This window comes from Archocentrus centrarchus, chromosome 16 (genome assembly GCF_007364275.1).
Source record: "Archocentrus centrarchus isolate MPI-CPG fArcCen1 chromosome 16, fArcCen1, whole genome shotgun sequence".
NCBI classification, from domain to species: domain Eukaryota; kingdom Metazoa; phylum Chordata; class Actinopteri; order Cichliformes; family Cichlidae; genus Archocentrus; species Archocentrus centrarchus.
The window spans coordinates 24637976-24664594 of NC_044361.1; the positions used below are offsets into that span (position 1 = coordinate 24637976).

Below are 26619 nucleotides of genomic sequence, written 5' to 3' on the forward strand. Positions count from 1 at the left end.
TATATATTTAACATTAAGAGAAATCCATATCATACTCAATACAGCAGCAAGCATGGCAGTGCAGACCGGTGATTTATCGACCACTCTTATATCCAGCAGGCAGACGCTCAAAAATGAAACAGCCTACTGACATATCTGTTTCTCTGTTATTAAAGAACACTTGATCCAGTTGTTCAGTTACATTTAAGAGATTGTTTATTAGATTTTACAGATTATGTAATGTACCATCACGAGGAAAACAAAAAGTGATGTGTTCAAATGCTTTTGCAGATAAATAAAGGAAATATAGGAAAATGTCAGCTGGTTAATAGGCTTGATTAAATGCATCATTGCCTGGCTGCTGGGAAGTCCTCATTTGGTCCACATCCAACTAAAAGTGGCATTTCTGCTTCTCTCCAAACCAAATTAACAAAGACATACCTAAAGAAATACAATTAAAACCTCTTCAAACGTGTTCCAAAGATGTGACTTTTCAGGCTTAGAGAATAGAGACTTCAGAGTAAATAAATCTGTCACTAATATTCAAGGTTACATCTTGTTGTATTTCTCCTAAATAGTTTTTTTGAAAGAAAAACTTTGTTTCAGAGCTGCACCAGGTTTGGTTGCTACGGTAACAGTGTTGCGTGTAGGGCGGGAATGATGGAGGCAAGAGATACAGTTATGTGTGTTATGTGTCAGGCAAAATTGCTGGAAACATGTTTTAGGTTAGACGCCCACATCTGCAGACTAGATCAGTGGGCCAGTTATAGTTTGGGTTTTTTATTCATTATTATTATGATTTTGATGTTTTACTATTGACTGACTTTATCCTCCAACACTAAAGTTGTTTACTTTCAGGTATCATGATGCCCAGGACGTGACCAGTAACTTCCTGGGAGCCATGTGGCTCATCTCCATTACTTTCTTGTCTATTGGTTATGGAGACATGGTTCCTCACACATACTGTGGCAAAGGAGTCTGTCTGCTCACAGGCATCATGGTCAGTACTTTTCCTCTCCTTCCTCTCTCTCTCCACTCTCCCAGTGGTGCTCTCCTCCCCCCCGTTCAAAGGTCAGCAGATTAGAGCGCATGCTGTCATTTGCAAGAGAAATTCTCCCATTTGTGTAATTTGGGCAATCCTCTCTGAATTAGCCTGCATCTGTGCTTCTGTGTGTTTTGGGTGTGTAGGCGTGCAAACAAGAGCATGTTAGTACTTCGTGTGTGTGTGTGTGTGTGTGTGTGTGTGTGTGTGTGTGTGTGTGTGTGTGTGTGTGTGTGTGTGTGTGTGTGTGTGTGTGTGTGTGTCTGTGTGCGTGCGCGTGCTTTTCTGCATGTTATTCCCTTGTCTGTCCTCATTGCATAATGAAGGTCCTACCTTTCAGTGTGCCATGTCCTCCCACTCTCTTTTTTTTTTCCACTGTCGGTCTTTCATTTTCTTTCTTTACCACTTTCCTTCTCTCTTGTGCTATCTCTCTTTTTTGTGTTTCTCCCTCTATCTTTTTTCTCACTGTCCATCTCCCCTTCCCCGAGGCCATGTGTTTATTTCTATCTACCATCCATCTGTCAATGTTTAAGCTGCCGACTGATCCTCTATTTGCTTCACTTCACAGGTGTTCGTTCCTCCTTCAAACATTTCTTTCACTTTCTCGCTCTCCGTCTTTGTCACTATTATTTTAACACTTCCCTGAATGAGTGGAGGCAATTAGTGTCTTTTCAAATACAAGAAAATTGGACTTTTTCTAATAGCTCAATAACTAGCTGTTATATAATCTAAAATGTGCTAAGTATGTTAGATTTTGCAGATTTTCTAAGGTCAGGAAAACACAAATAAGTTTAAAAAAATGCTTCCTGGGAATACTTTTCTCAAAGGGCACGCTGCTCATGTTCGTGTTGCCAGAGGAGAATACAGTGAGTGATGGGAGACTTTATTCAGATAAAAAGCTGAGCTTCACTGTTCAGTCCCTCGCCTGATTTGGGGGAATTGCTGTTTTTAACAGATTACATATTCATTTTCCAAATTGATTTTTCCAAAGCATTACTACCAAGTTCCATTTTATCAGTCTGTTTCTTAAAATTTCTTAAGTAGAAAATATGAGAAAGCTTGGATGAGACACTGGAAATGTTGCTTGCCATGAACTGTTTATAAATAATGTAATATGTTGTTTATCTTTATTTATTCTTGGAAACAATCATTCCAGATAAGCTTGTACTCATGGAAATTATGGCACTAGCACAGTTGAGCTTGTAAAAACAATGTGTTCATATAAAAGAAGACAATTAAAAAAATACTTCTAACCAGTCCTTAGATGAATCAAGGTATATGGTAAGATGTGATTATGTGGCCACTAGCTGAGAGATTATCAAACAGCAGAGTTTTTGCATCTGTTTCTGCAAATAGTAATTGCTGTTTGAATAACCATAAAAAGCACAAATACATTAATGCTTTATACAACAATGTGATTCAAAGGATGCATCATAAAAGACTTATATGAGTAGGTGATGAAAGTTTCCATAGGACTCTATGTTTTACTAAATACACCCCTGCTGTTTCCATAGGAATTAAGAAGGTAAGCAGCAGCCAGCTGTTGCTAATCAAATGTACTTGATTAATTGATCATCAGCAAGTGTGAGCACCTCTATAAAAGGACAGATTTCTTCCAGTTTACTGTCCTGCAGCATTCAGGTGTGTGTTAACACAATGCCAGAATCTTACCAGGAGGGGACATCTAGCAAATGCACCCTGATGTTAGACTATACAATGCTCAGAGAAACCCCCAAAAAATGATAAAGAAAACTATAGCTCAGATTCTACGGGCCTCAGTTATCATGATAAATAATAAAGTTCATGACCATGGCAGTATAATTAGAAAAAGTCTGAACAAGTATGGCTTGCTTGGAAGTTTTGCCAGTAGAAAGCCTCTTCTCTCTAATAAGAACATGGCAGCACGACTTAGGTTTGCAAGTTGCATCTGAGTAAACTGCAAGACTTCTGGAATAATATCTTTTGAACTGACAAAACCAAAGTGGAGATGTTTGTCCATAATGCACAGTGTAATATTTAATAAAAACTAAACACAGCATATCAACACAAACACTTCATTCCAACTGTCAGTATGGTGGTGGAGGGGTGATGATTTGGGCTTGTTTGGCAGCCACAGGACCAGGGCATGAGTCATTGAGTCGAAAATGAACTCCTCTGTATACCAAAGTATTCTAGAGTCAAATGTGAGACAATCTGTCCAGCAGCTAAAGTTTGGCCCAGATTGGGTCATACAGCAGGACAATGATCCCAAGGCTGAAAAAGAATCAAGGCATTGCAATGGCCCAGTCTAATTCCATGTGATTAAGAGGGCTGTGCATAAATGAATGCCTGCAAACCTCAATGAAAGAAGCAAGGCCAAAATGAGTGGGTCAAATTTTCTCCACAATGATGAGAGAGACTGAAGTCACACAGAAAGTGATTATTTCAGGTAATTATTGCTAAAGGTGACTGTAGTGTAATATTGCGTAAGTTTTTACTTTGTTTCATATATGTACAGACTGCAACAGTTGCTGCCATTCCTTTCTTGTGTCAGGGTGGCAAGGCACCTGAGGTTGAATCACAAAAAAGGAGTGCTAGGGAGAATGTTATATCTGTTAAATTGTTTATAGAATATCTTATTTTACTGAAGAAAACAAATTTTACTTGATTTTGTATTTGCATAAGCTAGTCATTAACAACTCCATATAATACATCTAAGTAAGCTTAAACCTTATCAAACAGGTTTCCGATATCCTGGATAAGCCCCCAAACTAGCTCAAGACAGATAGGAGTCCATGCACAAGGTTAACTTAAGTAACATAGTGTATTATTGACAGTACATCAACCACCTTTGCAAAAACACAGATGCAAAGATGGTTGATGTCATATAGAAGAAAGAGCAAGTGGGCCACAGCCAGAAGACCCAGGCACAACCCATTTACTGACAGCCCTCCCATGTCAGCCAGTTGTCCTCCAGAGCAAGCTAGGACCTCCAAGACAGTTGGAGGGGTTTCACAAATCAAATTGTTGTATAAAGGGTGCAAATTCTCAGTTTGAAATATTTCAAGAGCCTTCTAATCTTTATGGTTTTTATAAGACCACCAGCTTAGAAGTATGAAATCTCTGCATTTTCTTTGAACACCTACAGTGTTTTATTGCCACTGCCATTTACAACAATATTGAAGTTGAAGTGCCTTGAGATGTAATTTGTTGACTGCTAGATGATGGTTTAAAAAAAAATCGAGGGAGCAACTTAAAATAACTCGCACAATCAGAACTCTTTGTGTCTTCTGTAGTGTGTACTTGTGGTCTTTGAAAAGTATCTGTTAGACTGAAGTAGTTAATTCAAATGGATTTCTTATCCCCATAAGTACCAAAAACCTGCATGTGTATTCTTTCATCCTCACTTTGTCTATCCTCTCTGTTTCTGCCAGGTCCTTTCTCTATTCACCGTATAGCCCATTAAATGTGTGAATAAACACACACTTTCACACACATACCCCCATTTTCTGGATGAATCATCCAGTCTGTGTTTGAGATAGAGTACTACTCTTACCGTAACACACATACACAAAGACACAAAATGGGGTGCATACACATGGTCCCAAGCCCACTGTTACAGACTCCACATCCTCCACACAACACTGACACAGAACTTGACATACACTCTTAGTACAGCTCCCACACACACTCACTCCTCTCCTGTCACACACAAACACATTCTCATCACACTCTTCACAGTGGTCAGAGTGCTTTATTTTTGTTGATCATCACAGACAGAGTGAGGCTGTAGGTATAAAGAGAAAGGTAAAGCATAGATATATGTGTGAAAATTAAACCACGCACAGCGTGTTGTGGAAAATAAGTGGGTTGGGGGGGGGGGTCCCCACAAGGGTGACAGGTTAAGGCAGAAAATGGGGTATGAATTTTTTATTTATTTTTTTTTTTTGCTTGCTTGAAAATTATTGTAATCAGAAATTTTCACTGTTGTTACTATGACAACACATGAAGGCCAACGATGTTGGAATATACCACTGCCCCAAGGCTACCTGGGGGTGCGCCAGGTATTAGTGTGTATTTGTGTGTGGTCGTGTGCTGTTGTGTGTGGGTGGATGGAGAGATGGAGGTTAGGTAGACTATACTACAAACTGTTCTGAATACAGCATATGTGGTAATGCAGTTCATGTTGTACACAGATATAAATGTTTATTAAGCTTCACCCATAAGTAAATCTTGGTGTATAAACAAATGAATGAAAAGAGTATAATAAGACACAGCTGTAATTATATAACTTCATTACAGTCAAGGAGTTACTACTTGGCAAGTACTACTGTATATGTTAATAAAAATCCAATATGTGCTCATTATGCTTTTTCCTGTTTCTGTCATATACGGTCCTGAGTTTAACTTTTCTCAACTATGAGGCAAGTGACTATCATTGAGCACCATTGATTGACATATGTCAGAGTGGTAAATACATCAGAGGCGACTGCAGCCTGGAATGCTCACTAGTGACTGACTGTCAGCAACAAAGCAACACATGACAAGCTAATTGCGTCTTGTATGGATGCCCCTTAAAACTTTCTTTAAGCACCTTTTGATAATATTACAGCATTCAATCTTTTTGGGTAGGAGTCTATAATCTTGATTTTGTTATATTTGGCAATATATTTAGCACATTTTGGGACATTGCTGTCCAGAAAGGTGAACGTCCTCTACAGCTTTGTCTTTCTTTCTTTGATTTTAAATTAGTTACTTTAACTGTATAAAGTGACTAGCTCATTTTAGAGACAGCCACATCCCCAGTTAAAAGAGGATGTGCACATTGATACAACTGTATTATTTTAGTTTCTTTTCTTTTTTTTTTTTTGGTTTCCTAAAATATTTCAGTTTGTTTTTCACTTGAATTGCACAGGTTATAGCTCAGATTAAAAAGTGGAAAAGGTTTTGATCTGGAAAAGGTTATTTTGAGCTTTCTCTCTCTCTTTTTTTTTTGCATCTCAAACATCTCAGCTAACCAAGCTAGCTAATGCTCGCAAGCTTCATCCATAAACTGCATGCAACACACAGATACCCAATAAAAGGGTTGTGTATCATACAAATAAATTACACTTACTAAACGCAGACTTCTACAGGCTGTGCAGTTAGTCACACAAGCCATATTATTTGCTGGATAAGTGCATTAAAAAAAATGCTCCAAACCACAAAAGCAGTCAAGAGGTCAGCTAAATCAAATTAGCGGCAATAAAGCTTAGCATACAGCCAGCGGTAGAGCCGCCTGTGTTTTCAGTCAAAGCTTTTGTTGCTTATGATGTCGTCCACTCTCGGGCACAAATATGTGGAGACTGGTTTAAGATGTTGCCATTTCCAATGAAGATGGAGAATTTATATTTTGTAGAAGGTTTACAATTTGTTTTCAGAACATCCACAGTGGCTACAGGAAGCTGCAGTGCTCATAAGCACCAGATTGTGCGTACAGAAACCAGTCAAAAGGCAGGCAATCAGAAGAAAGTGGGCTTTTAGGAATGGGTCTTTAAAGAGATTGCCTGTTTTCAATGGATGAACTCAGAGGGCTACATAAAGAGCCAAGATGAGATAAATGAGGGGTTTTTGAACTGTGAATCACACAAACTGACCTCAGTGGAGTCCAAGAACAAAAATATGGGGCTGGAAAAAAAAAATCACAAAGGTAGGATTCCTTTAGTATGAATGCATTATGTATACAATTAAATTCAGGAGCAGGAGGTCTCCTTTAAAGTGACACATTGTATACCTACATTACAGTGAGCTATACATCAAATGTTTATATAATGCAGATTAATCCTAAATGGGGGCATTAAATTCATACTGTGTCATTTTGCAGTTATGGATTGGCTGCAGGTTAAATAGATGCAAACAAGCTACCATTTTAAACCTTTTTGTGCCTTTTCTGCTCTAAGTGCTTTGATTTTGAAGACTAATTGAGCATGTTAAATGTTTTTGGGGGGAGAGTGGGGTTTTTTTCTAGCATCTTTCTTTCCTCGCTCTGTATGTTCCCACTGACCTGTTTTGGAAACCATTTTCCACTGCTTTTTACATTCACTTTTTACCTGGAGTGTGTGGGTGTTACACAAAGGCACAGATGGGTGATTCCCCCTTTTCTGTGTGGGTAGACAGCTGCGCTGTACTGACAGAAACAAGGGAAACACCCTGGTAAATGAAAGAAATCACAGCAGCGCAGCCATCATCAGTCGTGTCACTGCGTGGACATTTCACAGGGAGCCCCGCTGGAAGCAAACAGATACCGATGCATGCACAAACAAATTGACATATAAGCACATATGCTGGCACTTCGTCAGCACATGTGTGCACATACACACAAAGCCTGCCCTCACAAACCAATCAGTACCCAGCTGTTTCTGACCAAGGAGGTCATTTGTGACCATGTGCACACTGCGCTGCATTTTGTGGTGTTTGTTAACAGAGGGCTCTTTTCCCTAAAGCGCAGACATGTACAAATGCTCTAAGGGGTTTCCATGTGCTCTCATCATATTTTATTCATAGTTTTTGAATAAACACAAATAGAGAGTGGATGAGTGTATAGACGTGGGCACTAATGCCTGTTTGTGCGTTACATTTTACTGAACCCAGCCAAGGTTATTTTTGGCAAACCTGTCTTGTCGTTCAAGAGTGTGCATGAGGAAGTCTTGGCTATTTCCTGCACGCTTCAAAATGTTGCATGCTCCCTCGCTCTTGCTCTAACTCACTATGTTTCTCTCCTTATATCTCTTTATTCTGTCACTCCTATACTCTGCCAACTGTGTGATGCGCACACTTACAGGCAGGAAGGAAGACACTCATACATTTTCATTAAACACTCTTAATCTTAATTCATTACTTATCAGGGGATATGTGACCTCATTAACATTGCCTTCTTCTCCATTTTTCTCGCCTCCTATTCCATGTGCACACCCTCGCCTCATGCATTCATCCGTCTCTTTCGTGTTTCCTTCCTTCTCCATTTATATTTACTCATTTCTCTTTACTTTCTTTATCTTTTCTTCCCTTCTCCCTTTTTTTTCCTCTCGGTGCCTGCCCCTTCAGAGGAACCTGTGAGCACTCAACAGCCCCATTGAAAACAGTGTCTAATCTAAAAGTTAATTAAGTCTGTCTTCTTCCCTGTGTTCCTGCTCCTCTTCTCCTCTCAAGCATGTCTTTTTGGTTGAGAGACTGCTGTCATTCTCTCCCAAATGAATTTGCCGGGAGTCCCACGTGGGTTGAGCTGAGATACAGAAAAACTAGTCCTGTTTTACACTTTTACACATCCTGCAGGCCTCAAGCCACCAGTGACAGGAGAAGACTGACACCACATAATTCAGATTGACAACATCCAATTAAATGAAATTAGTTGGTGTCAGTCGTTGAGTTTTTTTTCTTCTTCTTCTTCTTTTATCTGTAAGGGGCACATTTTTCAGCTACATATAGAGGCGATATAGAAGGCATCTCACACCAGATGGATTGGAGGTGAAAATAGACTTGGCTTGCCTCTCAACATGAGGAAATGTGGATCTGGAACAGAGCTATTCCTCCTAATCCTCTCCTCTCTCCCATTCACTTCTCCTTCTGTCATCTTCATATTTGTCCTTGCTCCCTTCAATCATCTGAACTAATTCCCTGTCCAAAAACCACAGATTTACCAATTCCACCTCTGTACTGACTGACGCGTTGCTCTCGTTTCTCCTCCTCCACCCTCCCGGCTTGTCTCTCACAGGGTGCAGGCTGTACGGCTCTGGTGGTTGCCGTGGTAGCCAGGAAGTTGGAGCTGACCAAGGCTGAGAAACATGTACACAACTTCATGATGGACACGCAACTCACCAAGAGGGTGTGTAGGCTTGTGCGATGTCAGTGGTGTGAATGAATGTGTTGTCTGAAGCAGAAATAAAGCAAAGCTACAGCGTGTAAAGAGCACTTATTCTCTTTGCAGCTGTGATTTGTAAAAGTGCAGTTTTTATGTCCAGTGCAGGTGATTTTACACTGTAGAATTTTTTTTGGCATCGAGAGCCTGGCTAAACGGATTGTTCTTTCACTGCCACTGCTTCACCCTCCCCAACTAGCACATTACACCCTGTATTGTTGTGACAGAGTGCCATGTTATTTGAGTGAGCGAAGGCAATAAAAGGTCATCTCTGTCCCCCTCTCTCTGTTCCGCTCCCTCGCTTACCGTCGCTCTCTTTTTCTTTCCATCTCCGATCTTTTTCCTCCCACACCTCCCCTCTCCTCTGACATTTGTCTCTCTTACAGTAAATCCCTTTCTCTCTCTCTATCTGTCACGTTCGCTCCTCTCCTTCCTCCACCGCTTTCTCCTTTTCTTGCCCCCTCCCAGGCTCCGTCCCCCACCCCATCTCTCACTCCCTCCCTCCCTCCTCTGGTCCTTTTCAATTTTTCATACTGTTGAAAGATCCAAGTTTTAAAAATAGCTCCCATATCAAATATGTAGGGTACATGATGGCAGCAGGGTTATATGGGTGACTGAATGGGGTGGGGTGATCAATAATTTGAGCGTGGGTAAGATATTGACAAAGAAACCAAATAGACTCTGTGTCAGTTGGAGCCAGACTCTCCCTTTATGTTCCCGCAGTCTTTGGCCAGGTCAAACAAGGTCTGTTTTCAAAAGATGTTTACCATCCTTAACCGTGCGCTACATGAGTGTTTGTGAGGGTGGACATTTCTTGCAAACTGAATGAATCTGAAATTAACCCTTTATGATTCAAAATAAGATATTATGACCTTTTTATGTGAAACACAGTGATTTTTAGTTGTCCGTCATTTGGTCCAGGCTGAAATATCTTAGCAACAATTCAGTGGATTGCCTTAAATTGTGGGCAGATATTCCTCAAAGGATGAATCAGTGAGAGTTTGGTAGTCCCCAGTTTGGCATCTTTGGATTTTTGGCTTCCTGGCTTTTTAGTCAAAGACTGTACATAAAAGAAGGCTGTTGCCCACGTGACTATAAATTGTATTGCTGACAGCTGTGTCCAAGCCTCCAGTCTGCCTTTTTTAAATAGGTTTTTGGTAAATGAACTTAAAACCTCTTGCTCTGTTTTCAAAACAATGTTTGAGTGCCGTGCATAAATGTGAGTATTTCAGAAATTCATAATAGGAAAATGAGAGATAACACCATCAGAAATTTTGGCTTTAACAGAAACTTGCTTTGTCTAATAAAGTTAATTTTTATATGGTATAAGGTGTCACACTTGGAAAATGCACCTTGTATAGGAGAAGCTGTAAATAAATATCTGTCCCTTACCTACAAAACTGTAGTTTCTGCGGGCCTCCAAATCTGCTGTAAGAGTTTAGACATCCAGATATTTTAGGGAATTCAAGCATCCATCACTCTATCTTAACTTGAGCCTCACTCCTGAGAGTCCATATCCACAGTCATTGTACCAGATATTTACCCTGAAAACTTTTGAAGGACCTTGTTCAAGTAGTTTTCTAAAACTTTCTCCTGACAAAATGATGCTAGAAAAAAAATGTAAAAGCACCCCTGAAACTTTGCATAATTCCTATTGCAAAGTAGATCTTTACCCTGGAATAACATAAATGGGTGAATAACATAAAAATTATACAGTTTTACAATTTATGACAACTGTATAATTTGCTCTAAAGACCAAAAACATTAGGCTATATATGTTTATCAATGCTGCATTTTAAAACCCTACCACAGCACGTAGTTTGCAAGTGTTCGCAGGCAACTTGCAAAAACCCATGGTTACCAGAGGGTCACTGAACGGTCTGAAGGCCTGCATGAATTATATTAGCCATTATACCACAACTGCCACCAGCCTCCTGCAACCAGTTGGGGGAATTCACATTTTTCCCTAGCAACCAGTTGCAAGTGGTTGCCAATCATTCTGTGTGTGACTGGGGCCTAATTATTGAACTGGTAGCTATTTAAATTCTGCAGCAGTACAGTGTGCTCTCTAATTTTAGAAGTTTGATAAATCTGTTTTACCTTGCCAGCTGAAACTTGGTTTTGTTATTGTTTTTTGTTATTGGTAGAAAGTTTCTTCATCAGTACAGTGAATACTGTAGCCTTTAGTCCTGCTGGCAGCCTGGTAAAGCAGTGTAGTGATCATATTAGCATGATCAGTTTAGCTCAAAGCACAGCTTCACTAGCATGCCTAAAGACTTGTGTTCTTGTTTCAGCAAGTTAGCTTGATTTGCATTCATATTACTCATTAAAATGCAAATTTATGTTCACCTCTTCAAGGGGCAGACAATGTACATATCAATCATTTATCCATTAGTTTTGTACCCTTTTCAGCCTTTCTGCTCAGCACAATTCAGATCAGGTTATGTGGAGGCTGTGTAGTTTGTGTAGCTGGTAATTGTGGCTGTAAATGTACTAAATACTATAATCAAATCAATTTTTATCGTTTACTGGGCTAACCTGCAATCTTTTCACAAACCTCCTGGTAATTACAAACGTACCTGCTGCGCTACATATACGCCTTAAGGTGTAAAGGTTGAGGAAAGTCACATCAAATCCTGATGTCTTTTATTGGTAACTAGAAAAGTATTGTATTTTTTTTGTCACACTGATCAATTTTATCAGCCCCTGAAGCACAAAGATCATATTTTATATTTTGAAGTAAATGCCATCATCAATACAGGTAATTCAGGATCTTAATAAACCTGCTCATCAAGTAACTGAGGCCTCATACAGCAATATGCACCATGCTGCTTGGTGACATTTCCCTTCAAAGGGTCGACGGTTTACGCTGTGGTAATTGTCTCCTGCCCTCTATCACTAAGAGACCAATGATTGAAGCTGTTGTGTGCGCATTGATTTACATAGTCGGGGCCATTCTTTGCCACATCTTTGTACCAAGAGAATACAATCAGTCAAAGCTTTATAATAAATAATGCAACAATAGCTCCAACATCCTGCCATCATCATATGTGCGCACGCACACAAACAGACAGGAGAGCACACACTCTGTCTTTCTAACTCGCTGCAGTGCTGTCTAGTTCCCTTTGAAGGATTAACAAGAATGTCAATTAAATGCCAGGGAGAAGCTATTAGTTGATCTGAACAGGGTGTTGTGCAATCTAATGTAATTTTGTAATGTTGTGTAAAGAATAGGGTGTGGTTATCTACCGGCAACAAAATCAGAGCCAGATGCCTAAATCAAAAAAAAAAAACAAAAAATCAAGCGAGGGTCAAAAATAATAAGGAAATGAACTTTTCCTTATTATTTTTTACCCTTTTTTTTTTAAACATATTTTTAAATCCTTTCAGTTTTCATGATTTGAATACTTTCTGCTTTCATCCTCAGATTAGATTTTTATACACAGCTATCAAGATTGAAGTTGATATCTTGAAATCTTGTGCAGTGCGGACTGGGTGTGGAGAACCTAATAACCTTATCAGGGATAATGATTTCCTTCCAGAGACTGATGCACAGGGTTAATTTTCATGCAGTGCTCACTGAAGTCTCTCCTTTTGATAGGATTAATGCAAATGTTAATTAAATAGCAGTTAACCTAGTCCTTAAGTCGACAATGTCTGAGATGTGAAGTGCTGTTGTTTGATGTCAAGATTTTTTTTCTTGATGCTTAGTTTGTTTAAAAGGCCGTCATTCTGCTTGCAGCTGTTGTTTGGGGTTTTTTTTTTTCTTTTTTGTGGCCACATACTGAAGCTTTGGTTGATTCAGAGAGTGCACTCAACACCGAGAAAAGGAGAATATGCTTACTCAGATGCCAAGTCAGTGGGCTAACATCTCCTTCCTTTTGATGGCACTACGATGTCAAATTCCTGGGTTAAATTCCACTTATTGAAGCAATAAGCCAGTTGACCGTGTGACTGTGGCTGACAGTGTTTGTATCTGAGGCCATTAGTTTTTTTTTTGTTTGTTTTTTTTTCAGGCTTTTAAAATCTTGTTCCAAAGTTGGGAACTGAAAAAAGTTTGCACTCTGAATGCATATTCTGATTCCACGCTGGACGATTGCTTAATTCAGGGCACTTTCATGAGTCCCTGCGGCACGTTCAGATCTTGAGCCTGTCTGAATATTCAGAGTGCACTCTGGATGCTGGCCAAGGAGGAGGTGCTGCAGTGCCTTCCAATGTTTACACCACTAGCCAAATGGGAGCAATCTAACCCCCGAAGATTTCCACTAAGCTAGCTTCCACTCCACACAGTAAAAATGACTTTCAGCAGCCTTTTAATTTATATGCAAGCCACTTTATTGGTTATTAGTGTAGTCATATTGTGACAGTAACAAAACAATTCATTTAATGCATTTCCATATCTCATTGATGTTTTTCCATTTTTACCAGTCAGACCTGCATGTGATCCTCCTTCTAATGGAGAATTCAGGAGAGAAAAATGTTTTAAACTGCCAATAGGATCCAGTGATTATTTTAACTATTTTAAGTGCTCTGTGAGATTTTATTGATTTGTTTCACCTTTTAATTGAGCCTAAGGGCATCACTCTGCTTTGTTTTGGATGTTGAGATAGTGATTATTTTCCTTATGTGTGGCCATGTTTGTGTGTCTGCCTAAGCGTCTCCTTGTCCCTTTGACACCCTGTCTGTGAGGGGAAGGTCAGAGCAGGTAAGACCACGTGTCACAGTGGCACATGGATGAGTTTGTTTTCTGATCTCCTGAAAAAACAGCATTGTGTGTCCAGCATCTCAGAACCTAATTACTAAGTGCACGCACAGGTCATTAACCCCATAAGCCCAAGGCTTTTGTTTAAATGTCCAACTGAGGAAAAATCTCCAGTTCTAATCTACAGCTGCAAAACTGTAGGGCCAAAATTACGAAATTTGGGATTCATTTTGAAATATAATGACTCTTTATCCAGAATGAGATGTGAAAACCTCTTCAAAAATGTGCATTTAAATAGCAACCTTATACAGGCCATTTTATTAGGTATGGCTGGCTAGTGCCGAGTTATCTTCAGAACTGCATTAATTCTTCATTGGAAACATTCCTCTGAGATTTTGCCCCAGTTGCTGTAGATTTGTCAGCTGCACATCCATGATCTGAATGTCCTGTTCCACCACATCCCAAAGGTGCTCCATTGGATTGAGATACAGTGACTGTGGAGGCCATTTGATTACAGTGAACCCATTTGAGCTTTTTGACATGGTGCATTATCCTGCTGGAAGTAGCCATAAGAATATGGGTACACTGTGGTCAAGAGGAGATGAACATGGTCAACAATACTCAATTGATACTAAGGGGAATCCCCCGCACCATTACACTGCTGCTGTAGCAGTTCAGTATGTTGTGCATTCAGAGATGCTTTTCTGCATACCTCTGTTGTAACGAGTGTTGTTGTTGTTTTTTGAGTTACTGTTGCCTTCATATGAGCTCGAAGCAATCTGATCTCTGACATCAACAAGGCATTTTCACCTAGAGAACCGCTGCTTGCAGGATATGTTCTCTTTTTAAGACTATTCTCTGGAAACCCGAGAGAATCCCGGCAGATCAACAGTTTGGAAAATCCACAGACCAGCCTTGTCTGGCACCAACACCCACGCCACATTCAAACACACTTAAATCTCTTTCCTTCCCGTTCTGATACTCGGTTTGAACTTCAGCAGGTCATCTTGACTATGTCTAAATGTATTGAGTTGCTGCCTTGGGATTGGCTGATTAAATATTTGCATTAACAATGCCTTCATGAGCAGTTGAACACGTGTACCTAATAAAGTGGCCGTGAGGATACATAAGTCAGTGACACTAATGTTTTTGAATCTAGTCTAAAACTCTGCATCCGTTTTATTCACAGCACCAATAAGCCTATTGCCTTTTAAGTGAATGTGTCACATTTGGCAACCTTTGAAAATGGCACTGGTTGTGTCTCTATAATCCTGGTACAGGGGCCTCCAGGACAGAAAGGGTTGAGTCTTTCTTAGGTTGGACAAATCAAGCACCTCAGCTTTACCTCTGATCTTGTTTCCAATGCTACACAAATGGATGAGAAAAAATAAATCTATTTTCTCTTTATCTCTTCTTTTCTCAGTGTTAGTATTTGCGTTCATATTTATTTAATAAATACAAAGTGTGATTACTGTGTTACATACAGGTATTATATATAGTAACATCAGTAAAATGTTTCTGTTTCTGCTGATTGATATATATTCTGCAATATGTCATCAACTGCATAACATGCTGAGATGTGGGAGCCCCTTGCTTTAACAGATTTTGCATGTACCTGCCATAAGGTGTGCCATGCAGGGGAGCAGTCAGAACAGATCTTTGACCCAAAGCAGCCAGATGGCTCGAACAGGGTTGCCCAAGTACAAGCCATATGGTCCAGGAATGGCTGCCGCTGCTGTCGTTTGGTTTCTCGTGGTGTATTCTTAGCAGTTCATGTTGAGTCTTTTAGTTTTGTTAATGGAGTTGCTGTCTTTGTGTCAATATCTACACTGATTCACAGGAGGAGAGTGACAATTAAATACAGCGTGCTGGTGGTGGGGTATTTGCAAAAAAAATAAATAGTTAGGTTTAATTTTTTTGTTTCCAGGATTTCAATGATGCTTTGTCATTGTCTGCAAAAAAAAAAAAAATAATAATAATAAAATAAAAATGGCCAGCAGTGGTACAGGCTCCCTCCGCAATGGTGGACCTGAGTTTGAAAATTGTGAAAAAACTTCCACAGCCTGCTATTCAGTCAGACACAAGATGCCATCAATCATCATTTTTCACTCAGCCAGCAGTGATTAATCATGTGATAAACAAGATCTGGCATTTCAGTTCACCACAGGGCTTGTAGTTTTAACCAGTACTGAATGTGCTCTTTAGTATCCCGGCCTGTAAAGAAAAAAAAAACTAGATGAACTGCATTTGTTCCAATAATAATCCAAGCAAATTAACACTAATTAACACATCCTTAAATGTATCCTCTTCAGCAGCATATGTAGCTGTGATTTAGACATCTAGATTTAGACTGTCTAAAAACGTGCTACTATGAAGAGATTAACAACATTAGTGCCCTAGGTCTACTGACAACATGTCATGCTTGTGATGCCTCTTTAAGGTCTTTGTAGGTCTGTCAGTGCCTGTGTTTGCCACATAGTTGGGAGTTCTGTAATCCCATTGATACACACTGGAAGATGAGACTCAGAAAATCTCAGGATAGCAGTTTTACCTCTATTTTTCAGCCCTGCACAATCAAATTATGTCATGCCATTCATTTTAACATAAAAATATGTGCTTTATTTTGTAGGATTTCATTTTTTATGAAATTTACATGCCATGTTTTAATATTCTATGAGCAAGCAGCATAAAATTAAAAAGTTAAATGTGGTTGGCAACATGTAGAATTTGGTGAATCACGGGGGCCTCACATATTATCTATAGTTTGCTGGATGATCTGTATTTGGTTTGACTTCCTCTGTGTTATTGAAAACACATCTGCAAGGCCCACAGCCTCCTACTCTCTTCATCTGTAGCCAATAGTGTGTGTGTGTCTGCATGTGTGTATGTGTAGGCGTGTATGTGAGTGAGCAGTCCTTGACTGCGGTGGATGGGTGCTGATTAGCCAAGCTGCCGGGGTCTTTTGTGCTCCTCAGACGGGGGTATAATTGTTCTTTGTTCAATGCTCAGCATCTCTTTGAAGTCTCTCATTCAATTTATGTCCTTACAGATTCTCTCTCCCCTCTCTATGGTGTCCACCCTCGCTTTTTTCGATGGGTGTCAGACCCCTGTGTTGTAATTACATAGCAACCTATAAAATACATGAAATATACAGGAGCAAATATGGATACGTGTGAAGGTAAAAGAATCCTGATATTTATCTACAGAAAATGATCAGATACTGACATTTGAAATCAGCATTTTATTAAATCATAGAAATCTTACATTCAGCTGGTCCAAACAAATGAATCGAAGAAAAATAACCATCTTGGAGTGGCTCTCCACAACTGAGCATCATTACATAGACTAATGTTCCTACTCTGTAAAGATGAGGAATGTCTTTGACATCTAGTTTGAGTGCAGTGACTGTGCAACGATTGTTGCGTTCAGTTGTTGTCATAATTAAATAGAAGATCACTAGTTTTAATACGCTGCGATGGTGCTGCGCTGAATTACTTCAGCCAGCCAGGATAATGCAGCCCATTTGAATAAGTCTAAGATATAATGTGGCATGTAGACAGACCAAGAGAAGAGAGAAGTGTGTGTGTGTGTGTGTGTGTGAGGGGGAGACTCCTGTTGGTTCTCATTGCCAATCTCCCTAAGGAGAGAGCTGTTTATGCACACATGAAAAGCATTGGCAGGCAAGCCGGTATGCGTAGAGAGAAAGAGAGACAGAGAGAATGAGGGCAACCTCTAAGAAGAGAATGATGGTTTAGCTTTTTCCTTTGCATAGATAATAGAGAAACCAGGGGAAAAAAGAGAAAGAGAAGAGGGCTGGGCAAACCTGTTGCCAGTTTCAGTTGCCAAGGACCACCTGTTGCTAACAATATGTGTGTATATGTGTGTGTTTATTGTTTTTGGGACCAGATAAAGAATGCAGCTGCTAACGTACTAAGAGAGACTTGGCTCATCTACAAACACACCAAGCTAATGAAGAAGATCGACCATTCCAGAGTCCGCAAACACCAACGGAAGTTCCTCCAGGCTATACATCAGTGAGACCGCACCTCACACACACCTACATACATCCACACATGCACACACTCGTGCACACGAGCAAAAAGCACATGACGGCGCTGCTGAGCTGATGAAGCCTTTGAAATCAGCTGTACTTTCTATCCACCCACAGGTTGAATCAACACTGATCATCAGATAAAATGGATTAATCCCCACACACACACACGCACACGCACACAGACACAAACACGCGCGCGCACACACACACACACACACACACACACACACACGCTGTGATTCATCATCTACTAAAGGGCAGGTTCATTCCAGGCAAATACACTTGTGGGAATGGATAATCAGTGCATTGTGTACTGTTAGAGACACTCTGATCATCCTATCATCTCTCCCAAAAAGTGTTGCTGGTGTTACAAGTGCATAGAGCATAATTCACACATAAAAAAGATTTTTAGATATCCTCTGTCCAGCATCTAAATGAAGTGTTCCTTTAATGTTTCCTGATCCTTTGATCTTTAACAGTTCAACTCAAGGACGGTTCAAAAGCCAGAGTCGAGAGACCTAAGACTCTTAATTCTAATATTGAAAGGCTAATCCTTATGCATGTGGACTGTGGATTGAAGGGTTGGCTGTGTCAACACAGTAGCCAAGCTGGCTTGGTGGGAATAGCGGTACATTTTGTGGTTAAAACCTGTTAGCATAGCAGGGAGACAGGCTCAGTTGGAGGTTCAGTCTCATAAAATCAGCCTCACAGGGTTTGCTTTATGAAAACACAGGTTAGTTCACCAATTATTGTATTGTGCTTTGAGAGTCCAATAGGTTTTAATTGAACTGAAGTGCAATGATTTTTTTTTTCCTGTTGGTTTATTTCCCTCCTGCAGGTCTTGTGCCCCTGAAGTTTTCTTAATAAAAATTTTATATATATATATATAAAATGACTATGTTGCAGGCCACACTATGTGCTTGCTGTGATTGTACATTTGTACATTCAAATCCAGGGACATACTGCAGGTAGAAATGAAGTACAACTTGGCAAGGTGACCGCTCCAGAGTGGTGTTGTCTGAACCCTGAGGGATTAACTCTCTGGTCCGACCACAGCATATTTACTGGGTTTCCACCCTGCATGTGTGTTTTATGTGTGCATCTGTTTGCAGATTACGCAGTGTGAAAATGGAGCAGAGGAAACTCAGCGATCAGGCCAACACACTAGTGGATCTCTCAAAGGTGAGACACACATCAATGCTCTGCATTTTTGCGTACAGGTTAGTCACTCATACCTGACATGCTTTTGTCCCCCCCCCACCCCACCCCAAAAAAAAAAATTTAGCACAGCATTTCTCCGTTTCCATGCTGACCTGCCCGTTTCTGTGGCTTTGCGTCTCCTAGCAACCAGAAGAAGTGTTAAAACAGGGATGACTGAGTGAGAGAGTGAGGAGGAAATGAGAGGAGGGAGGGGGGGGTGCTCATGTTTTTTCTGTTACTGTGTGGGTGTTTGAGTGAGAATGTAAGTGCACATGTGTGTGCGTGCGTATGTGTGTGTGTGGCTGTGAAAGAGAGAGATACAAACAGAGGAGAGTGAGTGAGATACAGATTTGAATCAGAGGGAGACAAAGATTGAGCGAGGCTGGGGTGTGTGTGTGTGTGTGTGTGTGTGTGTGTGTGTGTGTGTGTGTGTGTGTGTGTGTGTGTGTGTGTGTGTGTGTGTGTGTGTGTGTGTGTGTGTGTGTGTGTGTGTGTGTGTTCTTTCAGAGAAGCAATGCCTTTAGCACCAAATATTTTGCAGTTTTGCAATCTCAGTCTCAATTTGCTGCTTGTGCATTTACCATGGTTACAGAGACAGGGATGTGCAAGTCAGGGACACTGCGTTGACTTCCTTTCATTCTCTATCTCATCTTGCTCTTATTCTTTCTTCACAATGTTATAATACCCACCCTAGTGTGATTTCTAACTTCTAATCCCTCTTGGATATTTTCTTCCTTTTGCTTAGTCTTGCTCGTTCTTATACTTTACCTTATTCTGTAGCCATAGGTGTCAAACATGGCCCATAAGCCCCAACTGCTCCACCAAACTGACTCACTTGAGTGTAAAAAAATTTGCAGCGACAGGAGGCACGACTGTTGAGATTTAAAATATTCTTTGTGAATGCAAAGATAGGCAGCAGCACAATGAACAGTGGTTACAGAAAAGTCCATACAAAATAGTCATACACAGGAAAAGTTTTTGTTTTGTTTTTTACAAAAGCAGAACAACTGAATTAAAAACTTTGAAACTACAAACATCTAAAATTCATGTCTTTTTTTTGCAGTGATGGTTATAGACAGGCAGCCAAACGTCACTGCCTTAAAATCATTTTAAATTGCATTGAATTCATTAGAGCCGTTGCCCAAATTGTGAATTTGATCATCAGAATGGCCAGTTTCACAGCTTTCTTACCAAGCCAAGGTAAGGCGGCTAAGCCAAGGAGCCGTGCCAAGGTGCTTGATTTCTTTGTATTGTCTGTAGGCTGTCACTTGTGGAAAAGCTGAGGCATATTATTAAAATTCCTCCTGTTTTTTAAATATCAAGCTGTTTGTATTTCATTAAAAGTGAACTTTTTCAGAATGTTCTTCTTTATACTAAAAGAAAGGAAACAAGTTTCAAGCTGGTTTTTTTTTAGCTTATTATGCAGTGGTTTACTCATCCAGTTCACTTTAGATCAAACTGGGTTGCATGTGGCAAAACTAAATTAAGTTTGACATCCCTGCTCTACTTAGTGTCTCTCTTTACTCAATACCAAAGATTTTTTTGCCCCGTTTTTACGTGTTTGCAGTCTGTCTCCCTTCTTCAAAGTACACTGTGTGCACTGACTCATCTCCCATTCTCCGCTCCTTCCTGTCCTAGATGCAGAGTGTCATGTATGAGCTCATGTCCGAGCTCAACGACCGCAGCGAGGACTTGGAGCGTCAGATGCTGTCCCTGGAGCAGCGGGTGGAGCAGCTCACAGCAGGCTTCAATGCCTTGCCCGCACACCTCTCTGCAACCCTCAGTGCCCAGCATGCTGCCCTGGTTCACCTGCTCCGGGAGAGGGATGCAAGGGATGGTAGAGGGGGAGGAGGAGGAGGTGGAGGTGGAGGTGCTGTGGTCCCATTGTCCCCTGCTGCTTCTTTAACCACTGCGCCAGCTCCAATGTCTCCAGTTCAGGTCACAGCTCCTGCACCACCCTCAGCCCCGGTCTCTACTTTGGCCTTGGAGTCCCCTCTGTCGCCCCCACCCCTGAGCCCAGAGGGAAGTTTGGAGGCTACTTCCAACCCCAACACGTGCACCTCCAGCTGCTGAGGACAGCTTCTTTTTTTTTTTCAGACCAGGAGAGGACAAATATGAGGAAAAAAATGGGGAGGAAGGATGGGGGCTGCGCTAGTCCTCTCACTTCAGACTAAAGGAGAGAAATGAGGGACGAGAGAAATGTCTGGTGATCCTCGGAAACTAACGCTCTGCATGGGAGGGAGGAAGACTATGAGGAGAAATAATGGGATTAAGATGGAGGGCCTGTATGAGTGATGAGACATGTTAGGGACTTTGGGGCGCTTTACTTGATGAAGGAAGGAGAAGAAAAATGGGGATAAAATGGAGACTCTAAAAGGTGTGAGGGGGAGGAAGGATGCCAAGAGGGTGAGAAATGGAGGTAGAGAGAATGAGGAGGACGAAGTAGAGAGGAGGAGAAATAACGAAGAATAATTATATGAACTCCTAAATGGAATCCACTCCAATTACTGAAGAATGCCTTTTATTATCTCTATCTCTCTCTCTCTTCTATGTCTCTCTTTCTCCCTCTCTTTCCTTCCCCCTTCCCAATCCCTCACTCTCATCATCAGGAATTAATGACCATGACTTTTTATCCTTATGATGTATTTTCTATCTGAATGCTAATTGTGTATTAACGAGCATCCCTTTAACAGAAGGTTCGATCAATACGACCATGATTAAAAAAATAAAAATGGAAAAAAAAAACAAACAAAAAACAAAAACAAACTAGTGGCATGCACCACACACACACACACACACACACACACACACACATACAAAAATCACGTCATCCACGCAATACAAGTTAACACAGCACAAACACGAATATACAATCTATCACAATGCAGGCCCTATTTACACTCACACAGAAAATATAATGCACTAGCCCATAAGATGATACTAAAGCCTATACTGCCAAGCACATGATGCACTGTCAATCTCCATAGAGCACTGCCAAGCAATGTAGACACACTGTAAAAAAAAAAAATCTTCATCTTAACAATTTATCTTTTGTGGGTGTGAGCTGATGCAGTAGTTTAGACTTACAATGCATAGTTGTGACATTTTAACTACTCAGCTGGGAGAATTGTAACCGTTCAGTGAACTACACAAATTATAGATCAAGCTGGAACAAGCTGATACAGAGGGACATGAGTCATCATAATGTCTATTTGTGATGATGAAGACAGTAGCTGTTGGTAAAATAACCTAACACAACTAAAGCAGGACTTTATTACTGCATTTACCGAATTACAGATTGGGCTGAGTTGATGTTTAAGTGTACTTTGCTGTGCTGAAATGAGACTTTGATTTGGTTTCATTTCTGTGGATGTTTCGTATGACAGCAACAGAAAATGGACAGTTAATAGTATTAAGTGCAATAACACTGGGGTGGCTGTTAGAAGAAAGATTAGCTTATTATACACACATTTATTATACTGGCATTTAAAAACGGTTGATTAATTTTTGAAGATGATACTCGTTAAAACAAACCCTGAGGGACTCTAAAAGTTGACGCTTTGCACAGTCTCGACGCCCCACATTTAGTGCGAGTTCTCGTTTAATCCTACTAAATTTGGGTGCATTGGCCCAAAGATCTACTACAGATGCAGTTAGGTCCATAATTTGTCGGGCAAAGACACATTTTTTTGTAATTTTGCCTCCATACACAACCACAGTGGATTATAAATCAAACAGTGACACTAAGATTGAAGTATAGACTTTCAAATTTAAATCACGGGGTTTTAGAAAAATTTTGCATTTAGGAATTACAGGCGTTATTTTCTGCACAGTCCCCCGTTTTCAGAGGCTCAGCAGCAACTGGACAATTGACTGACGAGCAGTTTCATGATTGGGTGAAGCTTATTGCCTTGTTATTTCATGACATGTTTCAAAGATTTGAATTTGTATTTTCTTCATCGTCACTTTAAATATGAAGCCCAAAGAGATGTCAATGCAAGTGAGGGAGGTCATCACTGGGCTTAAAAAGTCCCAAGCTGCAAATCACTGGTTACACTCAAGACGAAGGCAGGATTAGAAGTTGCCATAAAACACCTCAAAAAGCCTGCACAGCTCTGGAAAAAAAAAAAGAAAATCTTTGCACAGATGAAACAAAGATGAACTTGTACCAGAATGATGGGAAGAGAAAAGTATGGGGAAGGAGAGAAACAGCTCATACCACAGTATCTGTCAAACATGGTGGAGTCAGTGTGATGGCATTGGCATGTATGGCTGCCAGTGAAACCGGGTCACTGGTGTTTCTTGATGATGTGACTGCTGATAGAAGCAGCAGGATGAACTGTGAAGTGTACAGGGCTATACTCTCTGCTCAGCCTCAGCCAAATGCTGCAAAACTGATCAGGCAAACGGATAATGAGCCAAAGCATACTGCAAACGCAGCCCAAGAGTTTCTTAAGGCAGAGAAATTGTATATTCTTCAGTGGCCAAGTCAGTTACCTGATCTCAGCCCAACAGAGCGTGCTGAAGACGAAACTGAATTCAGAGGCCCACAGTCAAGCAGCAACCTGGCAGAGCATCTCAAGAGAGGAAACACAGCATTTGGTGATGACCATTGCCTCTAGACTTTAGGCAGTCAATGACTGCAAAAGATTTGCATCTAAATATTAAAAACAATCCTGTTATTAAAAAGTATGTTAGTTTGTCCAATTACTTTTGAGCCTCTGAAAATGGGGAACTGTGTATAACAATGACTGTAATGCCTAAACGGTTTATTCCAAAATTTTGGAAAACCGCTTGAGTTAAGGCTGAATGTCTGCACTTCAATCCCATCTTGATTATTTGATTTCAAATCCACTGTGGTGGTGTACAGAGACAAAACTACCAAAAAAAAAGATCTGTCTTTGCCCAACAAATTATGGAACTAACTGTAGTCAGAAAAAATATTCTACTTATTCCTTTAGTTGACTAGTCAGACTGACCAAGATGCAATTGTATAAATATTGTCTGTACATCGGTACGTGTTAAAAATCCAAAGGGATCTAGCTATATTACTGTAAGTTGCTATGATTATTTTTTTTTGACCCTTCATGAAGACAAGGCGATCTTGTACTTTACTGCCATTCTTTGTCAAACTTGCGGTCCCAAAACAGCTCACTATTACCATGAATGTATTCTGCGTAAAGAAATACACTCAAACACTCTCGCTTGCTCAATCACTTAAACTGCCACACAGACACCCACACACACACACACGCACACACACATGAACACAGATATGTACACACACCTCGACAACCAAAGTGCTCTCTCTTAAATGGACTTCAATAAGAGGCAGGGAACACTGCTGTCACTGGGGACAAAAGATAGCAGGAGGCGTTGCAGATATCTTGACAATATTTCTGAGGGAATAACTGTGAAAATCTGAGCATGGACTTGCTACAGTGCTGTACATGGACTGCTCTAACAGATGAAGGTGGACTACGGATGAACACAAGGGAACACAAATAAACCTTACAAAGGATAAATGGCCATGAAGGAACAGGTGTTCATGAAATAAATAAAATATAGAATTGAAGACTAAGATATATCTGAGAGGAATTGTAATGGCGTGAAGGAAAAAGGGACAAGCCTACCTTTACATTGGAGACAATATTGAAAACTATCTTTTAGCGACACGCTGTGGCCGGAATACTGAATTACATACGCTTGGAATATTGTACAGTATGCTGTTAACGAAATATAGCTTTGTATTGCTTAGTCTTTTCTACCATTATGATTAAACGCAGTTATAGCTGATATCTTACCTTATTAAACTATACTATTCTTCTCATTCGTCATGACAATTATGATATATGTATTATCAATACGTTAAATAATCACGAACAAGGAAAGTGCCGTTTGAGGTTGAAATTATTTTGTAATTTTATTTTATCAGAGAGAATTAATAAAGTATATATCTATAACATTACAGCTTTCATGTTTAATGAGTCGCAGTTTTTATTTGTTTTTATTTATTTATTTTTTCTTGTCTTCTGTTTTTCGGGTGTTTCATATGGTGCCGGGATTAATCTAAATAAAGCTGCTGTAAACATTAACTCGTGCTGTACAGATTACGTTACGTTCAGCGTAACTGTCTTTCTATGACATAATGAGCGCATTTTGTGGGTTATTTGTTAAATACATAAATATTATTGGAATTTTAAGAACTGCTACATGCTTTCAATTATTTTATTTATTTATTTATTTTTTGCGGCCTGTGTGTGTCTTCGCACTGATTGTGAGCGGCTCTCTCGCTCATTCTCGCGGTGTTTGGAAACAGCTCTACGGACAGCGACTTAACGCGGTGTAACTACGTAAGCGCAGGGCCGTACTCAGGCATATCTCTAGGGGCAGTAGCAAATTGAAAGTTTTTTAATTAAAATAAGCTCTTATTTATTTTTATGTGGAAGCTTTGAGCTAGTTAAGTTATTAATTTGTTAATGCCTATAATTATATAAGTAGCGGATGGCTAGCATAGTCAGATCACGTGTGTAAATGAGAACTGGTTCTCAGACATTTTACCTGGTAAAATAAAGGTTAAAAAAAAAAAAAAGCTTTACTGTGGTAAGTTACTGTGAAAGTACACCACACTTTATAGCAGTATAGTTTGCTTTCTTGAGCTTGTTGAATACTTGGGGGGGGTGCATGTTTGCATACAAAATCGAGGTAACATTGTCACTCTCTATTAAAAAAAAAAATGTGTTTTTGCTGTCACAATACAATATTAATATGACTGTCGCGGCGTATCTACTTTGAAAAGTGCACACTGTTATTAAAACATAACACATTAGTACTGAAGAGAAAACGTGCTGTGGCAGAACACAGTCATTCACTGTGTTATAATGTCAGTGGGAGCTGTGATATATGACTTTGATTGTGTGTGAATCTAATTCTGAGAGGACAAGGGGGGGGGGGGGGGAAAGATGTATTTGTGGGTGGTGGGTGGGTGTGTAAGCACTCAGTGTCCAGTCTCTTCCCAGTGTCCAAGACTCCCTCTATTCATTATTTCTCAGTGTGAAGCAGGTCCTCCTTTCTCTTTTCCTTACCAGTGTCCTCTATGCTTGTGCCAACAGCATTAAATGAGTGTGGATTCTGCTGAGGGTAAGTATAGATTGTCGGTTTGTTCCTTTCCTTTCCTAATAACTAGGAAAAGCCATCCAAGTAGCTGCAACCCTCAATTTGTTCTTACTGCATTTGCATTCAGAACAAACAAAGGATTAGTTGTGTCTTATTTTAGGTTAAGTTACAATTAATGTGTACAGAAATGTCAAGATGTCAAGGTTATACAAGAGAGTATAAGAGCCACATTAGAAATATGCAGGTTAGAAGTTTAAATACACCCATCATGGGCATGAATGTCTTGGTAATTTCAGGCTTTTAATGATTTCCTTGAACTGGTCTTTTTTCTCAGGCTGGAATGATTATATAGCATACTTCTTTAATGACTTTAAAAACAAGGATTGGGTGCGCACGTTTGAATTTATTTTGGATTTTCTCTAAATCACACAGGCTCAAAAGTATACATACAGGTTATTTGGTTAAATCTCCCTTAGCAAGTTGCACCTCGACCAAGCTCCTGACATATTTCTGGCTGGATATTTGACCATTCTAACTTAAATTGGCTGGTTTCCTGGCACGGACCCAGCTTTAAAGTGCAGTCCACAAATTTTCAATAGGAATGATGATGGGGCTTTGGGAAGGCCACTCCAGAAGCTTAATGTTAGCCTGCT

General features: G+C 40.1%; 1 protein-coding gene across 1 annotated transcript in view; it reads left to right on the forward strand.

Annotated features, from left to right (window-relative positions):
- Positions 1-24781, forward strand: part of kcnn3 (potassium intermediate/small conductance calcium-activated channel, subfamily N, member 3) — a 60684-nt gene extending 35903 nt beyond the window's left edge. Inside the window, exons 6-10 of the mRNA XM_030750642.1 lie at positions 838-979; positions 8751-8861; positions 17503-17630; positions 18763-18832; positions 20489-24781. Coding sequence (XP_030606502.1) covers positions 838-979; positions 8751-8861; positions 17503-17630; positions 18763-18832; positions 20489-20923 — 886 coding nt within the window. The 3' untranslated portion in view covers positions 20924-24781. The remainder of the gene's footprint in view (positions 1-837; positions 980-8750; positions 8862-17502; positions 17631-18762; positions 18833-20488) is intronic.
- Positions 24782-26619: the final 1838 nt, after the last annotated feature.